Source organism: Pristiophorus japonicus, chromosome 22 (genome assembly GCF_044704955.1).
Source record: "Pristiophorus japonicus isolate sPriJap1 chromosome 22, sPriJap1.hap1, whole genome shotgun sequence".
Classification (NCBI taxonomy): Eukaryota; Metazoa; Chordata; class Chondrichthyes; family Pristiophoridae; genus Pristiophorus; species Pristiophorus japonicus.
The window spans coordinates 66,572,377-66,593,722 of NC_091998.1; the positions used below are offsets into that span (position 1 = coordinate 66,572,377).

Sequence of the window (21,346 nt, forward strand, 5' to 3'; positions counted from 1 at the left end):
TCGACACTGTATGCCATGGGACTGGTCGTTTAGCACCATCTCCCATCTCAGCCTGGTCATTGAGGCCTCTGTAACTCCTTGCAGTTGGGCCCCAAGTGACAGTGGCAAAGGCTTTGCAGCTGGCCATGGATGTGCCTGATATAAAACTCCCGAAACAAGCACTCGACTGCGAGCTCCGTCACGGTAAGCGAGTCCCAGGAGGGCAGAGAAAACGCTTCATGGACACCCTCAATGCCTTCTTGAAAAACTGCAACATCCCCACTGACATCTTGGGAATCCCCGGCCCAAGACCGTTCAAAGTGGAGGAGAAGCGGCGAACACCTCAAGTCTCTGCCGGGAGCACGTGGAAGGAATGCCGACAACCCAAGCCCCCCACCCACCCGTCCCTCCAACCACCATCTGCCCCACTAGTGACAGAGACTGTGGGTCCCACATTGGGCTCATCAGTCACCTGAGAACTGGTGTTAGTGTGGACTGCCTGAGGAGAGGAGGCTGTGGCTGACCCCCTGGGCCGTGATGAACCAAAAACCAATGAAAGCAACAGCACACACAGGACTTTACAATGTTTGATGCGAAGGTTGAAATACAGGACCAATTAATTTTCAAAATGACCAAGTGCTTATTTTTAATGTTGCCGCACTTAGTGCATGCTCTTTATTTTAACAGAGACTGTGGCTGCTCTACAAGATAGCGTCCTCGGAAGGCTCATTGACCTTTCTGCCGTAGAGCTGGACTAAATATTGCCGAGGATGCAAAAATAAATTATGAGAAAGGCAGCTGGGTCAATACTGTAATATTCCACAGCAACTCCCAGGCTAAAATGCTGTTAAACTTCATACCTTTTTTTTTCCATATACAAAAAGAAAGCATAAAAGCACAAACAAATTATGTAAACTTTTATGCAGAACTGTGGAGGAAACTGCTGCTTGTTTCGAATGCACCTGTTTCCCAAACGTGCCTTTCATTAGAAAATGTAGCTGGTATGCTCAAAAGACAGACATCCAAAATGGCTCAACATAATTTATTTATGTTAAAATGTACAGAGGTCTTTGAAAGTACTTGCTAGAAAGCAAAGTGATATTACATACAAGGGGGAAGAGGGAGTGTGGCTTGTGCTGGCGTCTGTGTGCACAAGTTGTCATCCCCCCTCATAGCTTACAGTCACCATGTACAAGTACAAAGGCTACAAAAGAGAAAGCAATATAAACAGACATGAATATTCAGCTTTTTACATGCGGTTTGGAGGCTGGAGAAGGTCTATTCACACACACTATAAGTCTGGAGAATTCATTTTCTTAAAATAGCTTCAATATTCTACAACAAAGATAGAAAAAACTCTAGAGATGGAATGAAATGTGAGTTCTTTAAAAGGCATCTGAGAATCTAACAGTGAGCTTCAGTTAAGATTACCCAAGTTTAGCTGCTAAAAATACCTCTTAACAGAATCGAAAAATGACAAGTACCAATATTATGTAGGATAAATTCATTTTTAATATAGAAAAACATTTTCTATAATAATCCTAAAGTCAAAATGAGTCAGCTTAGCTTTCAAAGAAGGAAGCTGCCTAATTCAACCAAACCGAGAACACCAGAAACAATTAGCGGGTAAAGAACAAAATACGTTGTGTATCTTTAATATATCTGGTGCTCTGGGCTGAAACTGGTTTGTGTTTTTTTTTTCTTTTCTTTTTTAAAAACATCTGTCCCTTTTCCCGTTCCCACCCCACCCCAAATCAACAGTATTCCAAGCAACACACTCGAAGGCCAGCCCAGAAGTGTGGAGTGCTTTGTTTTGTTTTTGATCGACGGTATTCCAACAATGGGACACACCACGAATAAAAAATACAACCGCCCATGTGACACTCGGCCACACGACTCGGGAGTGGGCAGGTGCCAACTGTGCATCTTTCCCAAACTCATGCCCACCCTTTAACCGTTGAGGAAAGATTTTACATCGCATTCTTTATTTTCTTTTTACATAAACGCATTAGATTAATTTTATGGTGGGTGAAGAGCACGGCGCGATTGCAATTGGTGAACGGACTGCGTGCTGCGGACTTGCTAAATGGGCGGGGGCTGACTGCCAGTCACAATCCAGAGATACCATTCCTTACAATGGTGTGCATCCCATCACCGGATGTTCCATGGGTTACCACCTGGTGCCAGGCACCACCACAGAATGGGAGCTGGCAATTGGCTATTTCCTGTTAGTACCATTGACTTCCTCGCACCTCTTCCCACATTCAACATGTGCTCATCTCGATGATTATCTTCCTACTTATACCCAAAGTTGCCAACAGCTCTGGGATCTGGTACGGCAGTCTCCCTCACATTGTTCCGCCAAGATATACTCGTCTCCCATTCCCAATTTTCAACTCCCACAATCCACCGGAAAGTAGCCCAAGGGTGCAGGAACTCAGTATTGAGGAGCTTTAACAGCTGTCAAGGGGTAGCGAGAGAGAGAGTCAAGGCGCTCATTTCCTTCCCTACGCGACACCTCAGCTAACTGTGCCACTTAGTGAACTCATAATCTGCACACAGGCTGGAAGCAATATAACTGCCCGAGGTTATGGCGGGGGAGGGGGGGGAAAAAGAGAAAAAAAAAGTTAAATTAGTTGTGAACATAGCAGTCTTTCTCATCTGATAAATACCCTTAGAGGGAACCAAATATACACAGTCTGACAAATCTGAGTAGATTTCTCATGATTGAGAGATTTATTTAAGAAAAATAAACTGGAAATTAAATGTTGTCAGCCTTAAAATGTTTCAGGACCCTGGGCTGTCCTTCGAAAGTGCCAGAACAAATACTGTCAATCCTCATAAAAAAATAAAGGCGCACGAGTGAAATGGCTTGCAGTGACACAAGAAGCAATGTTAAAAACATAGTTATAACATACATGAAAAAGCTCTCGGGCCTGTTGCATGCTGCGCTAGAGTCAAACTCAACACCAACGGGGAAAAGGGTATCCTCGGCATTTAGGTCCGAAGTCCACAAGCGTACAAGCGATCTGGTTTCACTTACTGGCACGGGGTACAGTGAGATCAATAAATGACAGTCACACCTGCAACAATATCACCAAGGCAGAGTCTGAGAGAAGTGCCTCCAGCCCTGTGCCCAGTCAACGAGTCCTTACACTCAGGGGTCGCATATCTATGGACTCTATAAAAAAATGTGGACTGCACACACAAACTGAAAGATTAAAAAAATTAAAAATATAAAAAGCAGATAGTTTTTCATTTCTACACAATTCATTAAGTAAGGCTTCTTTTAATTAAAAGATTTCTTGTGCATGGTTCCTCAAACCATTTTTCTTATTGAATTCTGTTGCAGAATTTATTTTTCTTCCTTTTTTTCTCTCGGGGCTGGGAAATTAAGGCCAAGGCGCTCCGAACATGGCCCTAAGTAGTTCATGAAGTTCCTATGTCTACAGCAATCGTTCTATTTGAAATTTCCATTATGTCTGCTGTTATCAGTATAAACAGTGGCTCTTTATGGTGCCCATAGGATCTTCCCTCATCTTCTCATATATGGGCCATTTAGTGATTGCTTGGGCATGCCAGCGTTCATATAACTGTGATGAGAGGGGCCTGTGTACATCATGTTGCTGTGGGGATTAGACTGCATAGGCTGCTGGCCGTATGGCTGGCTTCCCATCATGCCCATTTGCATCTGCATAGGATACTGGGCCGTTTGGTTCATGTAGGCAGCATTACCATGGTAACCACTGTTCATCATTGGCTGGGTCATCCGATAACTGTTCATCGCATTCAGCGTGTTCATGTTCATGGAGTTAACATTGTAGGTGGGGGCAGACATCAGGTTTACGGGCATGTTCATGCCCCGTTGAACGGTAAGAGCTCGCTGGGCCAGTGCAGGGGTGTTACGGCCATAGATTTGCTGTTGGTGGGTGGCTGTTGCAGCCGGCAGTGGGGCGGACTTGGAACGGTTGGAGATGTGCCCTTTGGCTGGCATCTGGCCCTGTAGCCTCTGAGTGTGAGGGATCCCAATGTTGGAAGCTGGCATGTTACACTGCAAGAGGGGGGAGGACAGGTTCATAGAGGGGGACGCGAGATTGGGAGGAGGCGTCATGGTGGCTTGTGCTTGGGGTGTCCCTGCAAGTGCGTGGGGCGTTGGGGCTAGCTGAGCGAGGCCCGTGTTGGACAGAGACACACTGGTTGCATAGGAAGTCACGGCAGCAGAGTGGCTGTAAGGCATGGCATGATGGTCCATGATGGTATTGGTGAGCTGCTGAAGTCGAGCAAGGCTGAAGTTGGCCGAGGGCTGTGGGTAGCTGCCTGCACCAAAGTCTCCCTGGCCCATTCTCTCGTACAGGCTCATACTGCTCGGGTTCGATGACTCTGGGATCTCCATCAGGGTCATGGGGGCCGTTGTGAAACTGTTGCTCATGCTGCACTGGGACAGAGCCTGCTGTTGTTGGGGCTGTTGTGGCGGAGGTTGCTGCTGGGCTTGTTGCTGTGGCGCTGGGGCCTGTTGCTGCTGTTGTTGCTGGTTGTTGCTGGAAGGCCTTTCAATCGCACAACTCTGAGGCGACTTCATGTTGCAGTTGGCTGTCGGAGCGACGTTATTCTGCTGCATCATACTGCAACTGCTGTTCATGCTCGTCATTTGCTGGGTCACCACACAGCTGTTTTGAGTCAGGCTGCTGGAGGAAGACAGGCCGCTGTACGAACAGCTAGTTTGGGAGGTGTTATTCCCGCATATGCTGCCCCCCATGGTGGAATCGTAGCTGCTGGGGTTCTCGTAATTTTCCGTTGTGCTCTCAATGCTGCCCAGATCACTGAACCCACTGTCGACTACCTGCTGGGAATGGTCGGATACGGATGGGACGTCCATCATCGGGCTGGTCTCCATGTTCTGCATAGAGGGAGCGGACAGGGAACCCTGCTCAGGACTTATTTGTGTGTAGCTGCTCTCGAGGGCTGGCATGCTTGGGCTGCTGACTGAACGGACCGACTGGCTGGGGTGTGACTGAACCGAAGAGATGGGGCTGTTATGCTCGGACTGTTGGCAGTCCTCCACCATAGTAATCTGTGGGCTTTCTTCAGCTTGGTTGTAGCTTTGCAGGTTCTGGCAGGCTTCCAAGGTCTCGGCACAGTCCTGGTAAGCGCCATCCTGCTCGCTGGTCGTCTCTTGGGTCAAGGACTGAACAGCCTGCACCGTTTCTAGATCCAGCTCACTGTGCGATATATCCTCCTCTTCCTCCTCCTCCTCCTCTTCCTCCTCCTCCTTGAACTCCGGGATTAACGTCTCTTTGTTATCTTGGTCATCCACACGGTCTTCGTCTGAAGGTGGCACAAGTTCAGAGTCCAGCGATGTGTCATTTGCTTGTTCTTCTTCAGAATCTGCATCCATCACATTTTCACACTCAATATTTTTATCCAGTGTGCTTGTCTCTAAAAAAGGCTCTTGGATTGGAGACTCCTCCTTCACGTTCTCTTTGATACTTTCCTCGGCCTTTTTGTCGTCAGAGTCCAGATGGCCTTCATCCTCGTCATCAGCGTCATGGTCTTCATTCTGGTTGACCTCCTCTTCCTCCTCTTCCTCGTGCTCGTGTTCCTCATCGGTATGTCCCTCTGGCTCAACTGACTCCGATTTCTCCTCATTCTCATTCTCGGCCTCCTGCTCCTCAACTTTTGGTGCTGGACTGAGAGATTCCTGAGGTGTGCGCTGCACATCACACGGCACTTCTTCCTCGAGCTCCTCCTCCTCCTCCTCATCCTCCTTTTTGTAGGCAATGGGGAGATCCACAATTTTCGGCTCCACAACAGAGTTCCTCCTCTCTTCACTACGGTTCGGACGCCCTTGTTTCAGAACAGCACCGGCCGAAGGAGTACTTGCATTCTCCATCGGCGCATTTGTTCGGGCGAGCTTAAATCCTGGCTTGCGTCCTGGCTTTCTCTTCCATTTGATTGTTCCACGCTTCACGCCTTTCGGCCACCCTCGCTTGCGCTTCAGCACCGCGGGCGGAGCTTTGGGTATCGAAGGCTCCTTGGCCTTATCTTTCCTCACAGTGACTAAAGGTTCAAGGGTATCTTCTCCTGGAAAAAAAAAAGAGAAAACACTGGTCATTATTCAGTTTTAAGAAGGGAAGGGGAAAACGAACTGAAATGCAAGTGACACGGTGGGAAGAGAGTTCCTCACCTCACTATGGTTTGGGCACACTGGTTTCAGAACAGCATTGCGGTAATTGCTAGAAATTTATAAATCACTGGTTAGACCTCAGTGGGAGTATTGTGGACAATTCTGGGCACCACTTCAGGAAAGGTGTAAAGGCCTTATAGAGGGCACAGAGGGGGTTTACCTGGATGTTACCAGGGATGAGGGACTTGAGTTATGAGGAGAGTTTGGAAAAGTTAGGACTGTTCTCCCTGGAACAGAGAAGGTTCAGAGGTGACCCGCTCGAGGTTTTCAGGATGATGAAGGGGTTTTAACAGAGTAGATCGAGATAAACTGTTCCCTCTGGCGAGTGGGTCAGTAACCAGAGGTCAGAGATTCACAATCATTGGCAAACCATCGAGCGGGGAGGGAGGGAGGGAGGAGAAATCTTTTCACTCAGAGCGTTGTGGGGATCTGGAACGTTGCACCTGAAAATGTGGTGGGAGCTGATCCCATCAATAATTTTAATAGGGAGCTGGACAGGTGTTGGAGGATGGGGAACTTACAGGGTTACGGACAGGAAGCGGGGTGTGGGACTGGGCATGACTGGACTTTCAATGAGCCAGCACAGACACGATGGGCCGAATGGCCTCTTTCTGCGCTGTAAGTTTCTATGATTCTAAAAACAAGTGCTCCAAATCCAGAAACAAATTAAGGCAAAAAAAAAGTCGATGAGCTTCTGTGCTTTGCTGGGCCAGCTGTATGCACTTATTGTGCAATGCGTGTTTAGTGTCAGCCATTCCCACTGGTGTGGCTGAGAAACAAAGAGAATGCCTTTGGTGTGTCTCCCAGGTATCCCCTTGTTCCGATGGAGCAACATCACGTTTGTACTTGATGATTCATGTTGGATGGCCAAAGAGTCAGGAACTCGGTGTAGGCTTTATCAACAGGCAACGTATCATTTGTCTCACACTGAGATGTAGGTACTGCAGGAGGGGCGAGGTCGGGGCCCAGGAGAGGTGAGAGCCCAGGGGCAGCACGGGCCCAGCCCACACTGTGATATGTGTGCGCACTAGGTCCTTGCAGCAGAGCAGGTCTCCAGTTGTCCTGGTTAACCTTTGCCACTGGACCAAGACCTCGCTCTGTCAAGCCCGTGTGGTGGCTGGTGTGCAACGGTCACCCCACATTAAAAAAATCCACCCACAGGCATCTTCCACCCTTCAGGATGTAGTTCGGGATCTGGAATATTAGGTCCTTCATTGAAACACCTGTGAACTCACTGAACACTTCCCTTTTTGGCGTGGAAGCAAGTCATCCTCAATACGAGGGACTGCCTATGATGATGAATTGGAAGGAAACAAGCCTTAGCACAAGTCCCAACATGGTTGTAAAGCACAACTGACAGACATTTGCCAACACATCAGCTGCCATAGGAACATAAGAAATAGGAGCAGGAGTAGGCCATACGGCCCCTCGAGCCTGCTCCGCCATTTAATATGATCCTGGCTGATCCGATCATAAGAACGTAAAAACATAAGAATTAGGAACAGGAGTAGGCCATCTAGCCCCTCGGGCCTGCTCTGCCATTCAACAAGATCATGGCTGATCTGGCCGTGGACTCAGCTCCACTTCCCTGCCCGCTCCCCATAACCCCTTATCATTCAAGAAACTGTCTATTTCTGTCTTAAATTTATTCAATGTCCCAGCTTCCACAGCTCTCCGAGGCAGCAAATTCCACAGATTTACAACCCTCTGAGAGAAGAAATTCCTCCTCATCTCTGTTTTAAAAGGGCGGCCCCTTGTTCTAAGATCATGCCCTCTAGTTCTAGTCTCCCCCATCAGTGGGAACATCCTCTCTGCATCCACTTTGTCAAGCCCCCTCATAAGCTTGTACGTTTCGTTAAGATCACCTCTCATTCTTCTGAACTCCAATGAGTAGAGGCCCAACCTACTCAACCTTTTCTCATAAGTCAACCCCCTCATCCCTGGAAATCAACCTAGTGCACCTTCTCTGAACTGCCTCCAAAGCAAGTATATCCTTTCGTAAATATAGAAACCAAAACTGCGCGCAGTATTCCAGGTGTGGCCTCACCAATACCCTGTATAGCTGTAGCAAGACTTCCCTGCTTTTATACTTCATCCCCTTTGCAATGAAGGCCAAGATTCCATTGGCCTTCCTGATCACTTGCTGTACCTGCATACTATCCTTTTGTGTTTCATACACAAGTATCCCCAGGTCCCGCTGTACTGCGGCACTTTGCAATCTTTCTCCATTTAAATAATAACTTGCTCTTTGATTTCTTTCTGCCAAAGTGCATGACCTCACACTTTCCAACATTATACTCCATCTGCCAAATTTTTGCCCACTCACTTAGCCTGTCTATGTCCTTTTGCAGATTTTTTTGTGTCCTCGTCACACATTGCTTTTTCTCCCATCTTTGTATCGTCAGCAAACTTGGTTATGTTACACTCAGTCCCTTCTTCCAAGTCGTTAATATAGATTGTAAATAGTTGGGGCCCCAGTACTGATCCCTGCGGCACCCCACTAGTTACTGATTGCCAACCAGAGAATGAACCATTTAGCCCGACTCTCTGTTTTCTGTTAGTTAGCCAATCCTCTATCCATGCTAATATATTACCCCAAACTCCATGAACTTTTATCTTGTGCAGTAACCTTTTATGTGGCACTTTGTCAAATGCCTTCTGGAAGTCCAAATATACCACATCGACTGGTTCCCCTTTATCCATCCTGTTCGTTACATCCTCAAAGAACTCCAGCAAATTTGTCAAACATGACTTCCCCTTCATAAATCCATGCTGACTCTGCTTGACCGAATTTTGCTTTTCTAAATGTCCTGTTACTGCTTCTTTAATAATGGACTCCAACATTTTCCCAACCACAGATGTTAGGCTAACTGGTCTATAGTTTCCTGCTTTTTGTCTGCATCCATGTCAGCCAAGGAACAGTGAAAGATCCTGGGAACCTCCTCCGTCAAAACAAAGTTGATCATTTCGCCCCAAATTGTCCAGTGCTTTCATTGGAAGAGTTAGCAATAACATTTTTTTTTTTAGAATGGGGTAGAGGGTTATTCCAATTTACTTCAGACTACAGACAGAATGGTCCTGGGCTCCAATATACTGCCTAAAGTAATCATTATTTCTGACCTTAGTGTGCTTCTCCACAGGGATGCAGAGACACCAAGGGACTACAGTAATGCACCTTGATTGACTAGTCGTGGACAGAGGCTGGGGTCAGAGCACTGCATTGTATGTGGAAAACGGGTTGAAAATAAGTACATGAAGGTTAAAATAACATGTAGATTTGAAAATGTAGTATGTAACTGAAGAGGATATTTGAATGATTGCGTTGATAGTAAAGGACACTTTGGGGGAGACGGCAGCAAGGAGTCAGAAAGCAGACGGTGAGATGGTTGGGACTGTCATCAGCGGTGATACCCTAATCTCAGCCACTGTACCTCAGTTAGCTCACTTACACGGCTCGGCCCAGCTCAGCTCAACCGTCACCACGAGTCTGAGCACTGAAAAATCCTCAGTATCTGCTTAAACTAGGGTATTCCATCTCAAAAACTAAACTCAACCAATCTTGGAATAATTCTATTATGCTGCCAAACTGTTCAACAACTGAGTGGTTTGTTAGGCCGCTTTAGAGGGCATTAAGAATCAGCCACATATCTGAGGCTGTAGGTCAGACCAGGTAGGGGCATCCGGTTCCGTTCCATGAAAGATAATAGTGAAACATGAGTTTTTATGACTTTTCGTGGTGCAAGTCCATAATTACTAGATTTACTTATTTAATTCAATTTCACAAAGTGTCATTGGATTTACGGTACAGCGGGACCTGGGGGTACTTGTGCATGAAACACAAAAGGATAGTATGCAGGTACAGCAAATGATCAGGAAGGCCAATGGAATCTTGGCCTTTATTGCAAAGGGGATGGAGTATAAAAGCAGGGAAGTCTTGCTACAACTATACAGGGTATTGGTGAGGCCACACCTAGAATACTGCGTGCAGTTTTGGTTTCCATATTTACGAAAGGATATACTTGCTTTGGAGGCAGTTCAGGGAAGGTTCACTAGGTTGATTCCGGGGAATAGGGGGTTGACTTATGAGGAAAGGTTGAGTAGGTTGGGCCTCTACTCATTGGAATTCAGAAGAATGAGAGGTGATCTTATCGAAACGTATAAGATTATGAGGGGGTTTGACAAGGTGGATGCAGAGAGGATGTTTCCACTGATGGGGGAGACTAGAACTAGAGGGAATGATCTTGGAATAAGGGGCCGCCCAATTTAAAACTGAGATGAGGAGGAATTTCTTCTCTCAGAGGGTTGTAAATTTGTGGAATTCGCTGCCTCAGAGAGCTGTGGAAGCCGGGATATTGAATAAATTTAAGACAGAGATAGTTTCTTAACCGATAAGGGGTTATGAAGAGCGGGCAGGGAAGTGGACCCGAGTCCATGATCAGATCAGCCATGATCTTATTGAATGGCGGAGCAGGCTCGAGGGGCCAAATGGCCGACTCCTGCTCCTATTTCTTATGTTCTTATTTCAACTCTTGGCTCAGTTGCTAGTCCAGTACCCTACGTAACAAGTTAAACGAGTGCCTTCAAATCTCCCTCTCATTTCGAGAGTGTGAGCAAAGCCACATATATAACTGCAGCATCTCCAGATGGCAGCCTGAATGCTGGCAACATCAAACTACCATCTCCCGTGACAGGCTATCACAAATCCCTCAGCAGCCAGTATGGGTCTGCGCTTGTACTGCACGCAGTTCTAATATTAGGCCTGTGGAATGTGATCGCAGTGCCCTGCATGACCTTGACTTTGCGACAACAATCGGAGCCAAGTACCTTGTCCGGTCATGATTATGTTCCAAGAACCTACACCTCAGAATAATTCTATTTGCAGCACGATTTTACTGCACGCACCACAAGCAAGCCGAGATGAAGCTAAGGGAGCAAAGATTAACTCTCTGTCTCCTGCTTACTTCAGATTAGGTAATGAGAGAGAGGGAGAAAGCGAGGTGCTATTTGCCATAAATCATTAAGCGTGAAGAGTGTTCATGGTTACACTCCTGTGGTGATCGGCAGTATCCTATTCCTTCCACTAAGTGTCACAATGTTCTCTGTAACTAACAGCTGCTTTCTGACAATAAGCTAGGATCCCACCAATTATTGCTGACTCCTGTTGCATCCATCCTTGGCTTACAGGTTGCGATCTGTTTCATTCCGAGTGCACACATGGGCTGGTGTACACAGTAGCAGTGAGCGCGCTGTGGAGTGTGGCGTGGATTGTGGACGACCCTGGAGACTGATTGCAATGTGTGCCAGTGGTGTTACTGTGTACCAATGTATGGCCTGCTGTGCCAGTGCTTGGCAGGTGGTGCCGCTGCAGTCTCTCCTGCTGGAGCGGAGTTCCTCGAAACTCACCCAATGGCCACCTTTTGCACGTGAGCCTGGACAGTATGTTCTAGCAGACCACATGACTGTGAGGGTGTGCCACAGATGAGCCTTAACCTGTCCTCAAAGACAGACACTCACTGGTACCTTCCCGCGGGGGTCCGTGCACAATGGCCTGGAGTTAAACCCGACTTGTTGCCCCCCTTCTGTAGCCCAGGAGCTCGAAGGACAATTGCAGTGAAAAAAATTCTCATCCCCCCGCTAGATGGTTTGCCAATGATTGTGAATCTCCAACCTCTGGTTACTGACCCACTCACCAGAGGGAACAGTTTATCTCGATCTACTCTGTCAAAACCCCCTCATCATCCTGAAAACCTCGAGTGGGTCACCTCTTAACCTTCTCTGTTCCAGGGAGAACAGTCCTAACTTCTCCAACTTCTCATAATTAAATCCCTCATCCCTGGTAACATCCGGGTAAACCCCCTCTGTACCCTCTCTAAGGCCTTTACATCTTCCCCAGTGTGGTGTCCAGAATTGTCCACAATTCTCCAGCTGAGGCCTAACCAGTGATTTTTAAAGTTCCAGCATGATCTCTTTGCTTTTATATTCTATACCTCTATTTATAAGCCCAAGTAACCCATGTGGCTTTTTAACCACCTCATCAACTTGCCCTGGCACCTTTAAGGATTTGTGTACATGGACACCAAGGTCTCTCTGCTCACCTACACACTTCAAAATCGTGCCATTTATAATACTCTGTCTTGCCATATTAGTCTCCCCAAAGTGCATCACACTTCCCTGCACTGAAGTCCATCTGCCACGCTTCTGCCCATTTCACCGACCTGTCTGTGGTCGTCCTTAAGTCCACAACTACCCTCATCACTATCTACTACGTTGCCAAGTTTTGCAACATCTGCACACTGTATAACGCTGCTCCCAACTCCGGGTCGTTTATAGAAACTGAGAGTAATGGACCCAAAACTGACCCTTGGGGAACATCACTGCAAACCACCAGCCAGTCTGAGAAACATCCACCTCCCACTTCTTCCTGTCACCGAGCCAGTTCTGTATACATACACCTACTTTCCCCTTCATTCCATGGGCCTCCATTTTCGTAACAAGCCTCCAGTGTGGCACTTTGTCGGTTGCCTTCCGAGAGTCCAGATATACAGCATCTACTGCATTACCTTGATCAACCTTCTCTGTTACCTCATCAAAGAATTCAATCAAGTTAGACAGACACGATTTGCCATTAACAAATCCATGCTGGCTCTCTTTGATTAACCCATGCCTTTCCAAATGAAAGTTTATTTTGTCGCCGTTTCCAATAACTTCCCTACCACTGATGTTCGGCTGACTGGCTCGTAGTTTCCTGGTTTATCCCCTTTGTTGAATAGCGGTATAATATTACCAACCCTCCAATCCTCCGACACTACTTCTGTATCCAACGAGGATTGAAAGACTGATCAATGTCCCCGCTATTTCTACTGTTGCTTCTTTCAGCAACGCAGAGTGCATTCCATCTGGACCTGGGGACTTATTTTCAGCAATGCTGATCTTTTTAATACGTCTTCTCTATCTATTCCTATCCTGTCCATAACTTCCCTCTCCTCTTTAGTGTATCCTTCACACCATCCGCCTTCTTTACAAAGACAGATGCAAAGTACTCATTTACTACTGCAGCCAGGTCCTCTGCCTCCACATGAAGATTTCCCTTTGGGTCCTTAATAGGTCCAACATTTTCCCCGAGCTAACCTTTTACACTTTTTTTTATAAAATGCTTTAGAGTTCAATCCAATTTTTTCTCGTAACCTCCCTTTGCCTCCGGTATTAACTTTTACAATTCCCTTCTGTTCTTTCCATAATCTTCCTGGTTATTAATTGAATCTTTCTTTGGACATTTGTCATAAGCCTCCTCTTTCTGCTTTATTTTATCTTTTAGTTTCTTTGTCATTGCAGGGAGCATTAGCTTTGCATGCTCCATCTTTTCCCTTCAAGGGAATATGCCGAGTTTGTAACTGAATCTCTTCCCTGAATGCTCTCCATTGTTCCTGTACTGCTTGATCCTGCAATCACCTTTCCCGGTCTACCTGCTTGGTCCCTTCTTAACTCACTGAGAGCAGCCCTTCCCCCAGTGGAGTATTTTTATCTTTGATGTTTTCTGGGCTTTTTCCATAATTACTCGAAACCGAATGATGCGCTGGTCACTGAAATGATTCATTCAATAGACAACTACCTTGGCCTGCATTGGCATCACCATTTTCTTCCGTAGCCTTTCTCTGGGAGGATGCGCGTTTTTGGACAACAGTGCCAGAGGTTAAACTCCTGTTGGTGCGTCCACCTCGATGCTCTTTCTCGTTTCTCTCGTCCTCTTCCAATTCGAAGGTGGGTTCGAGGTGAGGCATTGGTCGCTCAGTGTCGGAATCATCAAACGGCTCATCCAGCACCTCGGTCGTCTCCGAGATGGTCTCCGTCACAACGCTACTGTTGTGTTGTTTACGCTTTCGGCCACGCTTTTTCCGGTGAATTATCACTCTCTGGGAAAAGACAGAATATTCTGAGTTTAAAACACAGCAGTTATTTCTGTCTGCATGAGTACAGCCACGTTCAAATATCAGCACTGGGACGGGCTGGCCCAATATACCTCAAGTTAAATGCTTCTTTTTTTAATACCAGTTTGTGTCATACTTGGAACTGCTACACATGAACACTTAGCAGCCTCTCTCAGGTCATTACCCTGCTACAGAACTGCTGGTTAAGTATCGCCTAAAAGAAAAACTCAGAGTACAATTCCCCTTCTTATGATATAGTGAGTGGGGTTGGTGAATCATCAGCCTCAGTCCTCTATTGCACATAGTCGCAAATTTAAACTCTGCAGAAATAGATGTTTCCTGGTTGCCTGCAGCCAGCAGAGTTGAAATGTAAAGCATGCTATCAAGGGGTGACAAGGGGTTAGTGTTGAGTGAGCTAAGGGCTGCTAAGAGTTCCCCTTAATGCAAGCACCAACTTGTGGGAGACACTGCCCCCTAGTGCAAGTGTGAGCTCAGTTGAAGCATTTTAAAGGAAATTTGATTGATTTCTGATTTGCCAACATTTATAAAGCAAGCTTGGAACAGGAACACGGTTTAAAAGATGGGAGAGAGCAAGCTGGGTGGGCTCAAGGGCCTTTTCTTATATTCCCAGAGATGGGAATGTCAACAGTTCAACAAATTCAGAGACAAAACTACGACTGGATCACGGAGAGGATATGAGATTTCTTGGCTTTTCACAAACAGATCGTTTCTGAATTAACCTGCTGCGCCACCATCAGGCATCAATGGGGTGCAGCTCGGACAATAAGTACGGCTAATATCAAAAATATAGAATAGCCACAGTTAGTGACAGCAGCATTGGGAAAGGGGGGGGGGGGGGTGAATGACTGAAGGGCGGGGTGAATGACTCAAGGTGATAACCTTTAGAAGACAGAACAGAGGTCGCACTTGGCTCTGCTCCAATGTGCGTGATGCTCAGCCACACTGCCGGTCTGTAATTTCTCGCGCACAGCCACCATTTTCTACAGAACTAGCCTTGATGGGACGTCTGTGTCAGATGTGTATGGGGGGAAAACAAGTGCAAAAATAAAAACCATCTTTTCATTCATTTGGCCACACAAAAATACAAGGTAAAACAATTTTCTTTCAGTTGCAATAATGCAAGAAATGTTAGGAAAATATGAAGCTGTGGCCGTCAGTGGTAAATGTCTCCGAGGCTGCATTTATCTTGTGGTCGTCCGTGACATCTTCCTGTGAACTGCTTGCTGCGTTTCACGTGCGCAGACTGTAATCAGATTTCACTTCTGGCGAGGACAAAGGCTCACGATAAACGACGTGTCGCCACTAATTCCTGACATCATTCATCTTGGTCAAGAACAGGAGAAACATCAAGGACACGAGAGGCCGTTCGGCTCACTGATCCTCATCCCTGTCGCACCGTAAGGCTCCCGTGGGAGCGCCCTGCCGCGCAGCAGCACCACAAACGGCTCTGGCATCCCGATTCCTCATGGCAGATGCTGCCAAACATTCATCACTCTTTTTAAGTGAAGAGGCTCATTCTGATAGCAGTTTTAAAGCTATTTCTCACTCATGTAATTTTATGGCCTTTGGCAGCTCGTCAGATTCCACAGCACCTATGGTAATGGTTAGTGCAGCGCACTTCACGACTTAACCCCATCCTATCCTTTTGATCAGAGGACTTGACTGAGACCATGAAATAGGATGGGGATTTTTTTCTGTAAATGAAATGATCGGATACACGTGTCTTTCTCTGCTCTGGGGGAAAGGTCTGAGCTTGACACAGCGGTACCCGACCACTAGCACGTAGTTTGTCCACCTGTGGGCTCACACTGTGCAAGTTAAAGAGACTTCACCAAAACAGCACGTGGAGGCTCATTCTGGGTTACTCTGAAGCACATGTATTTGCTCCAAGGGTTCTTTGTTTCAGAATCCATAGCAACACATTGCTATTAAGAACTAGTCAGTTTATTAGCAAAGGTTTAACAATCACACTGCACATTACCGGTTCATCCACCAGGCTCACAACCACCTGCCTCATCGTGGATCTCCCGAACCCAACTGGCTGGGGTTTTATTGAGTCTTGTGAACATCACGTGACTGGCTAAGCCACTCACAATGCAACAGGTCAACTAACCTGTGAGCATGCTCACTGGGGCACACATTACACACATTGTACCAGCTAAATCAAGAACTGGCACAGTCCTGGCCAATGTTTTTTTTGGGGGGTGCGTGGCCCCTATAACGTGCTGTGCGTCCCACTCAAAGTTTTGTGCACGGGCGTATTTTCACAATGGGATAAAAGCGGTCGCGGGCTGCGTGTAACCGGCAGACAGCTGTGTGGCTCAGAGGGAGTGCCAGCCCTGGCAATACGCAGAGTCTTTGTGACTGGGGGAGAGGAGACCGACAAAAAAAAGAGGAAGGGAAAAAGTATATTGTTTGGGGTCAGAGGGCAGTCGGCTGAGGTTTCTGCACTATACCCACTGCACTGCAACATTTCTCGCTTTCGGGTCAATAATCTCATCTTATCTCTTGTACAGTAAGATGATCAAAACCATTCTTGCATACTGAAATGCAAAATGAACGGGACAGATGAAAGACACTGCCTGTGGCTCAGGCTGACAATCACCACACTCCACATGCAGAAACACAACATTTGCTGCATAACCAGCCTGACATCTTTCAAAGCGGTGTCTTCATTTACAATCAGCAAATTACAAAGGGTCTGACCAAATAAAAATACCAGCATTTATTGTTTTAGACCAGATTGGTGAGTGCACATGCAAATATTTCAACAAAGGATCTCATCAGATTTATGCCACAGTCCTCTCTTTATGCACCACCATGTGAGATCAAAATATTAACGCTCCACTTTCTCTCCTCCCCCAAACTATCGGTCATGCAGTATAAAGCCATTTAATAGGTTGTGTGATACAATGCAGGATCACAGTCACAGTGTCTTCTAGACTGAACGTTCAATGTCAGAAACTCGAATGGGGAAGAGAAGCTAAGATAGAACCATTGAACCGCAGAGTTTTATGGCACAGCACAAGGCCATTTGTCCCATTTTGTCTGTGCAAGCTCTTTGCTAGTGCAATACATAAGAACACAAGAAATAGGAGCAGGAGTCGGCCATTTGGCCCCTCTAGCCTGCTCTGCCATTTAATAAGATCATGGCTGATCTGATCATGGACTCAGCTCCATTTCCCTGCCCGCTCCCCATAACCCTCGACTCCCTTATCGCTCAAAAATCTGTCTATCTCCACCTTAAATATATTCAATGACCCAGCCTCCACAGCTCTCTGGGGCAGAGAATGCCACAGGTTTGCAACCCTCTGAGAGAAGAAATTTCTCCTCATCTCAGTTCTAAATGAGCGATCCCTTACTCTTAAACTATGGCCCCTAATTCTAGATTTCCGCATGAGTGGAAACATCCTCAGCCCCTCAGTATCTTATCATTATAGGCAGTCCCTTGGAATCGAGGAAGACTTGCTTCCACTCCTGAAGTGAGTTCTTTGGTGGCTGAACAGTCCAATACGAGAGCCACAGACTTTGTCACAGGTGGGTCAGATCGTCATTGAGGGTAAGGCTGCCTGCGTTTGGTTTCTGCATGCTCTCGGCGATGAGACTCGAGGTGCTCAGCACCCTCCCGGATGCACTTCCTCCACTTCGGGCGGTCTTCGGCCAGGGTCTCCCAGGTGTCAGTGGGGATGTCGCACTTTATCAGGGAGGCTTTGAGGGTGTCCCTGAAACATTTCCTCTGCCCCACCTTTGGCCTGTTTGCCGTGAAGGAGTGCCAAGCAGAGCACTTGCTTTAGGAGTCTCGTGTCTGGCATGCGAACTATGTGGCCTACCCAGCAGAGCTATATGTTTCAATAAGATCACCTCTCATTCTTCTAAACTCACAAGTCGCCTTGACTTCAAGGGTGGGCTTCATGAGCTGGCTACTATATCCAAGTGCATCTGAAAACTATAAGATGCAAGGTAGCGGTGAGCTGGGCAGGAAGCGTGGGACCGAGCAGCATTCAAAATAAATATAGTTTGTTCAATGAGTAAAGGCCCAACCTGCTCAGCCTTTCTTCATAAGTCAACCCCTTCATCTCAGGAATCAACCTCGTGAACCTTCTCTGAACTGCCTCCAATGCAAGTATATTCTTCCTTAAATAAGGAGACCTAAACTATACGCAGTACTCTTGGTGTTCATTCAAAACTAAAATTCTTACAGGGCTTGACAAGGTAGATGCAGGGCGGATGTTTCCCCTGGCTGGGGAGTCTAGATCCAGGGGTCACAGTCTCAGAATAAGGCTTACCTCTTATCCTAAGACTATGTCCTCTGGTTCTGGACTTCCCCAACATCGGGAACATTCTTCCCGCATCTAACCTGTCCCGTCCCATCAGAATCTTATACGTTTCTGAGATTCCCCCTCATCCTTCTAAACTCCAGTGTATAAAGGCCCAGTTGATCCAGTCTCTCCTCATATGTCAGTCCAGCCATCCCTGGAATCAGTCTGGTGAACCTTCGCTGCACTCCCTCAATAGCAAGAACGTCCTTCCTCAGATTAGGAGACCAAAACTGAACACAATATTCCAGGTGAGGCCTCACTAAGGCCCTGTACAACTGCAGTAAGACCTCCCTGCTCCTATACTCAAATCCCCTAGCTATGAAGGCCAACATGCCATTTGCCTTCTTCACCGCCTGCTGTACCTGCATGCCAACTTTCAATGACTGATGTACCATGACACCCAGGTCTCGTTGCACCTCCCCTTTTCCTAATCTGCCGACATTCAGATAATATTCTGCCTTCGTGTTTTTGCCCCCAAAATGGATAACCTCACATTTATCCACATTATACTGCATTTGCCATGCATTTGCCCACTCACCTAACCTGTCCAAGTCACCCTGCAGCCTCTTAGCGTCCTCCTCACAGCTCACACCACCACCCAGTTTAGTGTCATCTGCAAACTTGGAGATATTACACTCAATTCCTTCATCTAAATCGTTAATGTATATTGTAAATAGCTGGGGCCCCAGCACTGAGCCCTGCAGCACTCCACTAGTCACTGCCTGCCATTCTGAAAAGGACCCGTTGGGGACAGTGCTGGATGGTGAAGTTGCGGTAGAGGATCAGCCAGGATCCCATTGAATGTTGGAGCAGGCTCGAGGGGCCGAATGGCCTACTTCTGCTCCTAATTCTAATGATGTTCTAATCCCACTGCCGTGCTCTTTCCCATGCCTTTCCATTTTCTTTTGCTTCAAATATTTATCAATTTTTACCCATAAAAGATGCAATGGTCTGCTTCAGACACTCCATGTGGCAAAGCATGCCATACTCCAACAACTCACTGTGCAAATAATGTTCTCCTAACCTCTCACTGAGTGACAATTATAATATGATGATCGCTCATCACTGACTCCACAACTGGAGAATGTAGTCTATCCATCCAATAGTTAGTGCCTCCCAGTAGCCAATAAAGAACCAAATGGTGTGTCAACCAAAGCTGCCATCCCAATAAACGTTCCCCACTTTGAGAGTGGAAGCAAGTCTTCCTCGATTTCGAGGGACTATCTATGATGAAACGTTCCCTATAATTTTTATTTTAGGTGTGTGGCCCCTTTAAATTCACTGTGCGGCTGCGCCGTGCTGTTTCCAGCGCTACCGCTGGTGAGAGGCTGCGCGGGAGCTCCCGATTGCTGGCCGGCTGGGGGGGGGAGCGGGGGAATGTTTGTCCCAATGCTTGGACACATCTTGTGCTATTGGCCACAGAGGGTCCAAAAGTGGCATCATAAAAACATAGAAATTTACAGCACGGAAGGAGACCATTCGGCCCATCGTGTCCGCGCCGGCCAACCAAGAGCTACCCGGCCTAATCCCACTTTCCAGCTCTCGGTCCGTAGCCCTGTAGGTTACGGCACTTCAGGTGCACATCCAAGTACTTTTTAAATGTGGTGAGGGTTTCTGCCTCTACCACCCTTTCAGGCAGCGTGTTCCAAACCCCCACCACTCTCTGGGTGAAGACATTTCCCCTCAAATCCCCTCTAAACCTCCTACCAATTACTTTAAATCTATCCTGATACGTTTGACCAGGGGAAACACGGAGCAACTTTCCACAACCTTACCTTCCTCTTCACCCCACGCAGTGCTGGTTTTGTGAGTACAGGTGGAGAGCTCGGCCTTGTGTCGTCACCTTCTTCGTCCTCATAGTCTTCCTCCTCTTCCTCTTCCTCGCTGCTCTCACTGAAATGCTTCCTCTTGTTCTCACCGTTGGGCAGAAGACCTTCCACAGAAACGTCCTGCCGAGTTTTGCAGGTTGTTGCGCATGCTGCTATTTGCCTGCCATTCTGGACTGGTGCGTAACCATTGGGGTCCTTCTTATCCCATAACTCGCTGGTGTTTTCAGTCTGTTTCAAACAAATCACATTTAGGAAATGAATCATCTTTTAGGTCCAGGATTCCCCTTACAAAACTGATACCAATGCACACATTCAACACCTACCATTTGTGCCACTATCAGCCACAATTAGAGTGTGACAGGATAATAACTCTGGCTGTAACTTTCAGACAGTAACACACTCGGCGCTTCAAAAAGCAGAACAGCAGCAAAAGGAAGCTGATATCTACGACTAGTACTCCAGTGTCCGGAGGCACCTACTCCCTGGAGCAAAAGGGTGGGCAACAGTTTGGTCACTGGGTGTCAGTGGTGCAAGCGGCCGAAAGGAGCGGCTCGCCCGTCTATATCCGCTGCTCCTCTACATTGGCAGGGCATGGCCTGATTAGCTGCTCTCAGCATACCACCAATTGTGATGATTGATGGGAAGCATAGGTCAGTCTTATCTTTTGAAATCTAATCAAACAAAGCCCCAAAAGATCTGGTGAACATCACATATGAACACCATCAGTTACCAGTTTACATTAGAGAAATAGTCAGACTTTCTGTTATAGGCAATCAGATATGCAAAGATGCTAATTTTCAGTTTTTTTAGACATTGAAGAACTGATCTCTGCCATCATTCGATTTATGGCATTACCAGCGGTTTCATCACAATTTCTTCAAATATCAAAAAGGAAAACCCATCTTCAAACCTACCTGTATATTTGGTTTGATGACTGTTGTAACGTATGCACCTGTGAGTATGTGCACAGGTTTGTAGAGCACTCGGCAACCAAATTTTAATTTGACCATTTATTGTTTACAAAGTTTTATTGGTTAATTTGTTGGTTTTAGTGTCCTTTAATAAGGGGACACTTGATTTATAGTTTCA

The 21,346-nt window shown here is 46.8% G+C and overlaps 1 protein-coding gene across 1 annotated transcript in view; it reads right to left on the reverse strand.

Annotated features, from left to right (window-relative positions):
* Positions 1-1,013: 1,013 nt before the first annotated feature.
* LOC139235128 (histone acetyltransferase KAT6A-like) overlaps positions 1,014-21,346 on the reverse strand; it is a 211,541-nt gene continuing 191,208 nt past the window's right edge. The window contains exons 15-17 of the mRNA XM_070866337.1: positions 20,204-20,485; positions 13,773-14,073; positions 1,014-6,060 (exon numbers count right to left, since the gene is read on the reverse strand). Coding sequence (XP_070722438.1) covers positions 3,515-6,060; positions 13,773-14,073; positions 20,204-20,485 — 3,129 coding nt within the window. The 3' untranslated portion in view covers positions 1,014-3,514. The remainder of the gene's footprint in view (positions 6,061-13,772; positions 14,074-20,203; positions 20,486-21,346) is intronic.